The 12,057-nt window shown below is 39.5% G+C and overlaps 1 protein-coding gene across 1 annotated transcript; it reads right to left on the bottom strand.

The window, feature by feature from the left end:
* Positions 1–704: 704 nt before the first annotated feature.
* On the bottom strand, positions 705–9,382 carry LOC132095657 (fucolectin-like). The gene is made up of 6 exons (XM_059500792.1): positions 9,326–9,382; positions 7,841–7,859; positions 5,824–6,091; positions 5,599–5,738; positions 1,144–1,226; positions 705–827 (listed from the first exon to the last, which is right to left on the bottom strand). The coding sequence occupies exons 1-6, from the start codon at positions 9,380–9,382 to the stop codon at positions 705–707; spliced, it is 690 nt and encodes a 229-aa protein (XP_059356775.1).
* Between the last annotated feature and the right edge of the window lie 2,675 nt (positions 9,383–12,057).

Below are 12,057 nucleotides of genomic sequence, written 5' to 3'. Positions count from 1 at the left end.
TTTACTTTTGGTTAACGGTTAAACTGTCAATATGAACATCCCTAACTGGCATATAAAAATAATATAACATACAAACATACAAAATTAATTCATTTTAAGCCACACAAAGTCAACATGTTGGTATTTCTTGCTTGGAATCTGCCATAAAATAAAATAAGTTTATTGGTCTTTGAAAAGGTTTACCTGCCTTATTATGCCATTATCATTATATTAGTTGAAACTGGGGCCTGTTTCACAAAGGAGGCTAAGTGAAAAGTGTATGTTAACCCTGAAATGAGGGAAGCTCTTAGTTTTCTGTTTCAGAATGGGAGGTTTGTCAAACCCGAGAAAGCAGGGTAAGTCAAGCCTGTTTCTGAAAGAGGTAACTTATACTCAGAGTCAGTTACCATTGTTTTCTTCAGTAAACCCAGAGTTTCTTTCAGTCTCCTCCCCCTTTTTAAACACTTCATCGATTCACGCTGGACAAATGCTCTCCTTACTAAGTGTTTTTTTCCCCAAGTACAAATATAAAAAAAAATAATAATAAAATAAAGATTGATTTTCTATATAAGAAAATTAAGAAAAGATACTTAGATACTTGGAACACAGTTTAAGAATATATGTTACTTTTTCGAGAACTTACTATAAATTGTTAGTCTAATGTAATAATAATATAAAATATTTCAGATATCTGTAACTAAGAATAAATTGCATTAAATAACATTTCACTTCAAAGAAGAACAAACAGGAGATTGTTTCAGTACAGTCCTGTTCTTCTGGAAGACTTTCCCGTTGGGTTGCGTCCTCCATGTCAGTATGACGTCCTGATCGCTCAGCGTCTGATTTAACTAAACACAGAAACAGTCTTCAGTTACTCAGTGGATAAATCCCACACAGACAAGATTGAGGCATTTCAGCTCAAAATGAGCATCTCTTACTTTACAAATCTTACAGAAAGATCACAATTTGTCAAAACTCTGAACACAAAGCATTGTGTTTTGTCTTTACATAAAGTCTGACTGAGGTGGGTTTTCGTTCACACTGGTGGGAAATCTAATCTGATTTTCTTAAATATAATTTTTTAAACTGATGTCTGAACTGATGTTTTGTGTTTGCTGTATGTTCAACAATCGATTTTAGTCAGAAGAGTAATATAAAATCCACCTTGTTTAAGACGAGCTCCTTCAGTTCAGCTTCATCCACATTCTCAGCAGCTTTCACCTGCACTCGGATCACCTGTTTCTTGGCTGTCGGAAAAACAAATAATATATGTTACTCAGTTTTACTAACTTACTAATTGAACATATAAATCAGGGATTCATAAACTTTTTGTCAGCCAACCCCTTTGACCAAAAATCAAAGAATTAATTAAATCTGCATCTGAGATTTTAATTTGAGGTACGTAATTTTTACAAAACCTTTACCTTTAACTTTTTTTGTTGAATGGTATGTTTATTTTTTTCAGTTAATAAGATGTTTAATTAAATTTAAATTAACCAATAAAATTTTATTATGAAAAGTTTAAATGGAAACGGTTTAAATTTGTTAAAATAACAATTTTGGAAGACATTTTGTGAATAAATCAAACTGATCTTATAGGGCCTTACAACTAAGGTTGAGTACCAAACTCTGTATTGTTAAGAGCACCGACCGAGTTACATTAGTACTACTGAGTACTGATTCACAAGAAATCAATCTGTGCCAAATTTCAGTGCTTGAGAAAAGATCTGGGGGCGAGAGTAAAGGGAGTCAGAGACCAGATGAGAAGTGCGGTGCTGTGCATGTGGCACACTTTATGTTGAGTATGCACACCAGTGGCACATCTCGATGACTGTCCGTGCCACACAGCAGTGAGAAGTGAACACACCTTGAACACACACACACACACACACACACACAGCAGTGGGAAGTGAACACACACACACACAGCAGTGAACACAAACACACAGCAGTGAGAAGTGAACACACCATGAACACACACCCAGAGCGGTAGGGCAGCTATAGATCCAGCGCCTGGGGAGCAACTGGGGGATCAGTGCCTTGCTCAAGGACACTTCAGCCATGGGTATTAATAATAATAATAATAATAATAATAATAATAATAATAATAATAATAATTCATTACATTTATATAGCACTTTTCTAGGCACCCAAAGCACTTTATATAGTCAGGGGGAAACTCCTCATCCACCACCAGTGTGCAGCATCCACCTGGATGATGTGACGGCAGCCATATTGCACCAGAACGCCCACAACACACCAGCTTACTGGTGTAGAGGAGACAGTGATGAAGCCAATCAGCAGATATGGGGATTGTTAGGAGGCCATGATGGTCGGAGGCCAATGGCCTCACTAGCACCTCTTCCAGCAGCAACTTTGTTTTCTCAGGAGGTCTCCCATCCAGGTACTGACCAGGCTCAGCCCTGCTTAGCTTCAGTGGGAAACCGGTCTTGGGCTCCAGGGTGACATGGCTGCTGGTATTGAGGGTGGAAGAGAGCGCTGTTCATTCAGTCCCACCTACCTACAACTCCTGCCGGCACTGAGACTCTAACCTCCAACCTTGTGGTAACTAGTCCAGCCATCTAACAATTAGGCCACAGCTGCCCCAAAGATGCAAAGACTAAAGTCTAAAAAGTGTTGTCATAGAATGTTTGGTATTTATTGCAAATAAATATAAAGTACAAAAAAAAATATGTGAACTGGTTTAAATGTCTTTAAATATTTCTTTTGTAGCGCTTGGAGTTTAGCTTTCTCCTAAAAGTAAAAGCTCCGGCAACGCAGATCCAGGCTGAGGTCACAGACTGTATCTGCTGGAATGCCTTCTCCTCGTCATGCGCTACACGCTCCAATTTATAGGATAGCACCCTCTCCACCTGTAGAATGTGTACTACTCAAATGCAATAGAAAAGACAACTATAAGTAAATTATGAAACCAAAAAATAAACTCAAATTCGGCTCCTACACTTTTATTATCTATGTTGCCGCTGGCGCAATGTTGTGTAGACGCTGTTTGTTTGTTTACTACTTTGCTAACTACTTTGTTTGGCCTTCCAAAAGAGGACACAACTAGAAATCAGAGGTTAAGTTGTATTTACAACTTGTTCTAGAACAGTTCAACCCAAATATTCAGATGTGTGCAGCGTATTTTACGGAGGACTGTTTCCTGGAAGAGCAGCCTACAATGCCGGTGTCCGTTTCTATGAAATGAGGCAATTCCAACTTTGCAAGGACAGTCTGGCACTTCTGACTCACAGTCTGTAAGTTTGTTTACATATTTATATAATTTGCCACTGCTGATTCAAACAAGAGTTTTGAGCAGTGTAGAGTAGCGCTTGTTGTTTGTAATTTCTCCAATCACAAATACAGACATGGGTTTTATGTTTACGCAGTGCGATAAGCAACACAAAACATAAAAAGACAGTATAACTCACTATAATCAGTAATTTAGTCCCCACTGGATGCAACAAATGCCTCTTTTTTTAATGGGTTTTATTGGTTTTGTCTCATTGTCTGTCTCATGTCTGTGCACTGATGCATTGCGGAAGCATCCGTGGAAGCGTTCAGGCATCATGTTTAGCCTCCTCGTGTGAAGACCAACTAGTGTAAAGACCTGCGACTTTATCTGCTGGACTTCACAGAGCAACGAAACCACCAACACACTTAAGTAATATTATCTTCCCTTTATACACTCTGCTTTCCTGTCTTCTTTTAATCGGGGAAGTCGTGGCCTAATGGTTAGAGAGTCGGACTCCCAATTGAAAGGTTGTGAGTTCGAGTCCCGGGCCGACAGGAATTGTGGGTGGGGGGAGTGCATGTACAGTTCTCTCTCCACCTTCAATACCACGACTTAGGTGCCCTTGAGCAAGGCATCGAACCCCCAACTGCTCCCCGGGCGCCGCAGCATAAATGGCTGCCCACTGCTCCGGGTGTATGCTCACAGTGTGTGTGTGTGTTCACTGCTCTGTGTGTGTGTGCATTTCGGATGGGTTAAATGCAGAGCACAAATTCTGAGTATGGGTCACCATACTTGGCTGAATATCACTTCACTTTCACTTTTTTTTTTTCACCTCTATCATGTGTCTGCAAAACATTCCCGTTGTCTCTCAACAACTCTCTAATGTCACACGCAGACACAACACAATCATGCTAACCTGCATCCTATTTCTACATCATCTACTGCACCTCATTATTTCTCTGTGGGTCTCTGGAATTGTCAGTCGCTGTCAACAAAGCAGATTTCATTTCGGCTATTTCTTTAAAATCCACGCTCAGCATCTTGGGCTTGACTGAGACCAGGATTTGTCCAGAAGACTCAGCAACCCCATCTGCTCTAGCAAACTATTTTTCTTTCTTTCACATTTCAGGTTGGCCTTACCATTACAAGCACGCACAAATCAGGTAACCAACTTGACTTAATTTACACACACAGTTGTATTGCAGACAACATTTTGGTAGAACCCCTACATATCGCTGATCATTTCTTCATTACATTTAAACTATATTTTGCTACCTGTGTGCCACTTACCCCCCATACCGGTTACATTTAGATAAAACCTACACTTACTTTCACCCTCCCATCTTTCCTCTGTAGTATCCTCCTCTCTTCCCACACCTACCCATTTCTTATCTCTGAATGTGAATGCAGCAACTGACACTTTATACTCTACTTTAAACTCTTGTCTAGATTATATTTGTTCTCTCTCCTCCAGACCAGCACGGGCTGCCCCTTCTAACCCCTGTTTATCTGATGTTCTTCATGAGTACCGGACAAAACTCAGGGCAGCAGAGAGAAAATGGCGCAAATCAAAAGATCCATCAGACCTGAGTATGTATCAGTCTTGAACAGCCAAGCAGCACCTCAGCCTGGAGAGAGGTGTCTAGCAGTACACACATCACATGTGAATCAGTAGTTGTAGCTGCAATAGTTCAATAATAATTGTTAATTTATGATACGCCTTTTTAATAGTTTGTACAAATAATTGTTACTCAGTTAGTAAAGGTCTTTAAAAAATGGAAAAGGTAGGCTAACTTTCTGCCAGGGCATTTTTCGTGTTTACAGACATTTCCTGTAACCCTAAACAAAATGCAAAGCATGATTTTAAATACAGGTAAAATGCCTGTGGATAATGAGTAAAGAAACCTTTTCATATTACCACAGATTTTGATTTTTAGGGACTTTTGTTGGAGTGTGGCATACTAACAAACGAATATTCAGAATATGTAGTTTTACCACGTAAAATGTAAATGTTCAAAAAATGGTTCCTGTTAAATAATTTAATGTTGAATTTAAATCTAAAATATCTAAGTATATTAAAAAAATAGTTTTGTATATATATTACATTTCATATTACATTGACACCATCACCCAATGACATCATGTACTTCCCATAAGATTTTAATAAGAATCTGTGTGATTCAGAGATTCCCACGAGGGTGAAGAAACTCAAGTTGATCATGCAAATTCGACCAACAGAAAGATGCTGGGCATGAAAGTGCCATCTTTGTGAGCTGTGCTTCAAACATCTCAACGCTGTTGAAAATTGAACTGCTTTTTAACAATCTACTTTACTTTTAACAATACTAGACTTTAACAATCTAGAATGAGGTGTCAGAAATGACCTGTTCCATAAACCTCCACCTCACATAGCGTGAGATACTTCTGGATGTTAGGAATGTACATGTTCACATAACGACCTTCCATTCCACCACAAGAGAAACTGACAGAACTGCCTGCTGGGACAAGTGAAGTGACAGCACATCTGTAGAGAGAAAGAGAGAAACCACGACACAATCAGCTGACCTGCTCAAATCTAGTTCTAACTAAATCTGTTTTCATTACTTCACCTGGGATTGTTGTTGCCGTTGTTCACCAGAGAGCTTCCGATGCGGATCTCTACTCCAGACGTTTCATCCAGACAGTAGTCGTCTCTGTTGGTGACGGTCACTTTGTAAATGTTGTAAGAATCCAGCAGGTCCAGCCTCCACCACGGGTTGAGCTCGTATGCTGTGTGGGCGCAGCTTGGTGTGTATCTGATGCCGTCGATGGCCTTTGCAGCTCCCCAGGCATTAAATGTGCTTGACTGTACAGCCTTTCCTTTAAATGCCAAATTCTCTATAAAACAAAGAAAGAAAAAAAACATTAAAGGAGATAGATGGTCAAGACTCAAATGTGTGAAGTTTCAGTACATTCCATTTGAGTCAACATATTACATTCCAATCCAAAACACTCAATTCCATTTACTACTACATTAAAATATGAAATGTATATATTTTTTGTGCTTACAAGAACTAACTTTGAGCAGTTGTATTTTTTAACCAAAACTAACAAAGATTAATAAATACTATAATTTGTGTATTGGATAATGTTAGTTAATGCATGTTAACATTAGTTTTTACTTTTTACCTTTAAAGATTTCTGAACTCCCCTGAATGGAAAAGACACCTATTACAAAAACAAAATATTTCCATTGCTTTTCGGGATGTCCATCAAGTATATGTTGCATTTGATTCTTTAAAAATGTTCATAAAGAATAGCTAAACAGCATCTATAATCGTACATAAGTTGATTAATGCGTGTCATTTATACCCACCCAAAAGTAAGAACTGATAAAAGAGTCCCTCCATCTTGTTTGTTAAAGACCATTGACCAAATCTGTGTTATTGTCAGATATGACTAAGGCATCCATCCCTTTATTTGTGTTTCTCTTAGCAGCTTGAGTCTCCACCCTTAGGAAATTCTGACTGGATGTTTGCTGAATATATTTCACACATCATGGTACCACCAAAATTGCTTTTCTCAGCGCATCTCTCACGACAAGTCTGATTTACTAAACAAATCTGGTAAAATGCAAATGAAGATGATGATCTTAAAGGGATCCCTGGGTATTAAGACTTACATAGCTTAATATAACACAAATTATGTCCTTACTAAAAATATGTAGTGGAAAACCCACGAAAGATGTTTGTTATTTAAAAAATCACATAGTTTTATACATATTTTGGACTATGCGGGGCATCAAATGGTTGCACTCGGTGAGCTACTGCCTCTACCTGATGCTGTTTTTATTGCAACACAAGTCAGAATAGACAACTCTGAAAATAAAATACTGCTATGACTACAGCTTCTGAAAGACCTTACAGGTGGTGATGGATATAAATATAGGCTCAAACCAAATGCTGTACATCAATTTTTAATGCCCCTGACCTCGAGAGAAATCTGCGCTGAGATTCTCCTTGTCACGATCGGTGATACAGGAAACCAGAAGATAGAGCCAAGTGCGGGTAAGTCATTTATTAGGGGTTAATCCACAGAGAATAAACAGTCCAGGCATGAGTCAAAAACCAGAAGAGCAGTCCAAACATAAACAAGAAGGCAAGGCAAGGCAAGGCAAGGCAAGGCAAGATGACGGACATGAATTAACATCAACATTAAACAAGGACTCCGTAACACAGACTCAGACAGACCGGGTATAAATACACAAAAGGATAATGGGGAAACTGGAGACAGGTGGGGAACAATCATTAACTAAACAAGGAGGAAGGTGACCAAATAAGGAGACAGGAAGTGATAATATGATACACACCGTGGGAACCGGAGGACACCTAGTGGAAACCCAGGGAACACAACCCAGACACTGTGACACTCCTCCAACGGCTGCAGCATCATGATTAGCGTCGGCATGTTTACATCCTAACAGGATAGTATAGCACTTCTTATCTCAGCCGTTTGTAAGCTGTTTCAGTAGCTGAAGTCCACTAACAACCTCAAAGGCATCGGGCTGAATTGTAGAGTAAAAAAGCGGGTCTCTAGGATGTTTTATTCATTCACATGCATCTTCCCATTCTTTGCTCCTCTTCTTACCTCTTTTGTTGCCCTCCAACTGAAAATTATATCCAAAAGCCACACAATGTGGTATCGTATCAGTATTTTATTTTCTTGTTTATTTTCTGAGTTGTGTCGCAGTAAAAAGCGCCAGGAGCTTGATGAGTGCAACCAATTTGACGTCATCAACGCAGAATGCACTGTGCTAGAGCTGAAGATCTTTGCCCGAACCCGATGGGACCCAGACAGGTTCGGGCTTAATTTATATTATCTTACGCGGGCTCAGGCCGGGCTCGGTCTTGCCACTGATTTGCGAGGTAAACGAGCGGTCAAATGATGTGTTTCAAGTAGTGCAAGAAAGTTGCAAAAATGGATGCTGAGTAGGTGTAATGGAGGCTTGCCTCTGGCGATTACATCTTGGCTGCTCCAGCAACTAAAGCAAAGTCTGAGGTGTGGAAAAGTTTTGACCATGTTTATAATGAGAATAATGAGTGAATAATGACGCACCATCAGTGATTGCAGGAACGCGCTGAAGCCATCTACAGAGGATTCAATAATTTTCCTTCACAAAAACACGTAGGCCTAGCCTAATCTCTGTGAGTTATGGTTTTTTAAATGATAACTAAATATTCACTGAGTCTTAAATGCATAATGTGGACAGTGTATTTATGCTAATGTTGGCACTATTCTTTTATTAAATGTCAGCTGCTAGTGGCGAAGTAAATGCTCAATTCAATTAAAATGTTCAATTAAGCTATACATGTCTTAATACCCGGGGATCCCTTTAAGAATTTTTTTCCTGGCACCTAAATAAATAAATAAATAAAAATAAATGACTAGTAGTTAATCTTAATTTTCATACATTATGACTTAATCTAAATAACTAATATACAAGTTAAAGAAAACATCATCATGCTTGGAAAGTTGCACCTCTCCATGAGCTTCATTATTAGTGTTAGTTCAAAATAAGATCAGATCCTAAAAGGAATCATCTAAAATAAGTTGAATCACCATAACTATATTGTGTTGTCCAATGTGAGGCAGTTTTCTTCTTGAGCATCTTTTATCATTCAAGTAGTTTACTCTGAATGACAAAACAACAATTGTTGTAAAGTATAATAAAATCAATATGTGGAACCTCTTAATGAAAGCGATGGTATAAATAGATGAGAAAATCATATGCCATAAAGAAGACATTCAAAATAAGGATGCATGTTTAAAAAAAATAAGGAAAATATTTTCTTTTATTTGCTTGACATGGCCAGTGAATTGTGCAATCTGTAGGGAAATTATTTTTGAAAGTATTTACACAAGGTCAAACATTTCAGGATTTACAATTCTTGTAGGAACTTTTTTTGTTTAAATTTGGAAATCTAACTATGCAAATCACCAGGAACATAGTGTGACAGTTCAGCTATACAAAGTTGCGTTTGTTCTTCTTCTAGTGATGAAATCTGGAAAAATGCTTTAAATCTCTACATGTACTGTATGTTAATTATATCAGCTCCAGTTGAACCCACATACCTTTAGTTCATCTCTCCTGATTTCCACTCCATCAGTCTGATCGCTGATCATTTCCATGTTGTTTTGTGTGTATTTGAATGATCTCAAGCAGGATGTAAATTGTCTTGGTTATGTACATAACCCTTGTTCCCTGATAGAGGGAACGGAGACGTAATGTCGAACAACATATGGGGTCTCACTTGGGAGGCCAATCATCTCTGAGTTTAAGAGAAAACTTGGCTAGTGGATTTAACATACCTGAGCCACTCTCCGTGCCTATGGGTATAAATAGGCAACAGGTGCATCCAATCATTCAGGTTTTACACTGAGGAGCCTAGAACGTATCCCAGCAACAGCCAATGGTTCAAGTTTGTGGCATGGGGACATAACATCTCCGTTCCCTTCATCAGGGAACGAGGGTTACAAAGTAACTGAAACGTTCCCTATCTCTCGGTCACTACGGGTTATGTCGAATGACATATGGGGTCCTTTGGAAAATGCCACAACCTGAACACCATCATAACCCTGTGGTGCTGCAATTGTCGACAAGCTGTGGCGTGTCACAAAAGCTATGCTTAAGGTTGTAACCCTCCCAAATCCCCAGCGCAAATTCACTGACCTTGGTACCGAAGGGGACCAAGAGGGTCAGTACTGTACATCACTGCTGAAGAAGACCATGCTGCTGTTCCATCTACAAAAAGTTAGTGGAAGGGATTTCAACCTTCATTGAAAGATGCTTCAAATCTTCCCTATTTGTTCTATCAGCTTGGCACAATGATGGGGAAGTGAGCCTTAGGAAAAGGTTGCTACGGAGACCACATCCTACCCGTAGGGAGGCATTATGGAGATACTGATATGGACTAGTGCATATGGGTATGTAGATAACCCACATTATAAATGGTTCCTATTATATTAAAAATAGGACAAAAATGAATTCTGGAAGAAAAAAGCATAACTGAACACATTCCTTCCATGCCCTGCCTACAATCCCCGTGATGGGCCTGCTTAACTGCCGCCACAGCCGCGAGACCCGGAACAAGGTTGAGACGCACTAAATTCTCAAGAGGATCAGGCATTCTCAATGTAATCACATCCCGCAGCGTGGCTATCTCTCATCCGAGAGCCATACACACTCTGTTCAAACACTTAATTCCCTGAAGAATCAGGCAGAACAGAAACTGCTGCGAATACATCACATTAGGTTAGATTAGATTAGATTCAACTTTATTGTCATTGCACATGTAAGGTACAAGGCATCGAAATGCAGTTAGCAAAAGGCAAAAGATAACAACATGCTGTCGCTGTTGAAGCGAGCATAAAAATCATTTAACTTAAGGAAAGAGACATCCATGACCGTTGGAGCTTGCTAGACTTATAGTCACTGATGATCTGTATGCCTTGCCACATGTGTCTGGGATCAGAGTTGGAAAAGTGTTCCTCTACCCTCAGCTTGTAGCAGTACTTGGCCTTTTTGATCCCACCTTTTCAGGTTAGCCGTTGATTGCTGTAGGCCTGAGTGTCATCTGTCAAGTCAAGTCAAGTCACCTTTATTTATATAGCGTTTTAAACAAAATACATTGCGTCAAAGCAACTGAACAACATTCATTAGGAAAACAGTGTGTCAATAATGCAAAATGACAGTTAAAGGCAGTTCATCATTGAATTCAGTGATGTCATCTCTGTTCAGTTTAAATAGTGTCTGTGCATTTATTGGCAGTCAAGTCAACGATATCGCTGTAGATACAGTGACCACAACTAAGCAAGCCAGAGGCGACAGTGACAAGTAACCAAAACTCCATTTGTGACAGAATGGAGAAAAAAACCTTGGGAGAAACCAGGCTCAGTTGGGGGGCCAGTTCTCCTCTGACCAGACGAAACCAGCAGTTAAATTCCAGGCTGCAGCAAAGTCAGATTGTGCAGAAGAATCATCTGTTTCCTGTGGTCTTGTCCTAGTGGTCGTCTTGACAAGGTCTTCACAGGGGATCTGTATCTGGGGCTCTAGTCTTACAGGGCTGTAGAGGTCCTTTCTAGGTGCCGATCCACCATCTTGTCTGGATATGTACTGGATCCGGGTGACTGCAGTGACCCTCTGATCTGGATACAGACTGGATCTGGTGGCTACGGTGACCTCGGAATAAGAGAGGAACAGACTAATATTAGCATAGATGCCATTCTTCTAATGATGTAGCAAGTACATAGGGTGTTATGGGAAGTGTTCCCAGTTCCGGTTTACCTAATTAATGCAGCCTAAAAATCCTTTAACGGATTTGGATATTAAAAGCATATTAGAATGTTAAGTGTTAGCCAGGTTAAAGAGATGGGTTTTTAATTTAGATTTAAACTGAAAGAGTGTGTCTGCCTCCGAAACATGTTAGGTAGGTTATTCCAGAGTTTAGGCACCAAATAGGAAAAGGATCTGCCGCCCGCAGTTGATTTTGATATTATAGGTATTATCAAATCGCCTGAGTTTTGATAATGTAGTGGACGTGGAGGATTATAATGTAACAGGAGCTCATTCAAATCCTGAGGTGCTAAACCATTCAGGGCTTTATAAGTAATAAGCAATATTTTAAAATCTATACAGTGTTTGATAGGGAGCCAGTGCAGTGTTTACAGGACCGGGCATATATGGTCATACCTCCTGGTTCTAGTAAGAACTCTTGCTGCTGCATTTTGGACTAGCTGTAGTTTGTTTACTAAGCGTGCAGAACAACCACCCAATAAAGCATTACAATAATCTAACCTTGAGGTCA

Source organism: Carassius carassius, chromosome 2 (genome assembly GCF_963082965.1).
Source record: "Carassius carassius chromosome 2, fCarCar2.1, whole genome shotgun sequence".
NCBI classification, from domain to species: domain Eukaryota; kingdom Metazoa; phylum Chordata; class Actinopteri; order Cypriniformes; family Cyprinidae; genus Carassius; species Carassius carassius.
This window is presented reverse-complemented; position numbering and strand designations above follow the sequence as displayed.

Bases quoted from the DNA above. Each gene is read 5' to 3' on its own strand.
- LOC132095657 (XM_059500792.1), bottom strand. From the start codon at position 9,382: ATGGAAATGATCAGCGATCAGACTGATGGAGTGGAAATCAGGAGAGAT. The intron at 5,739-5,823 runs GTGAAGTAATGA...TTCTCTCTACAG, and splicing joins AACGGCAACAACAATCCCAG to ATGTGCTGTCACTTCACTTG. The intron at 1,227-5,598 runs GTCATTTCTGAC...TTTTTCCGACAG, and splicing joins GGTGGAGGTTTATGGAACAG to CCAAGAAACAGGTGATCCGA.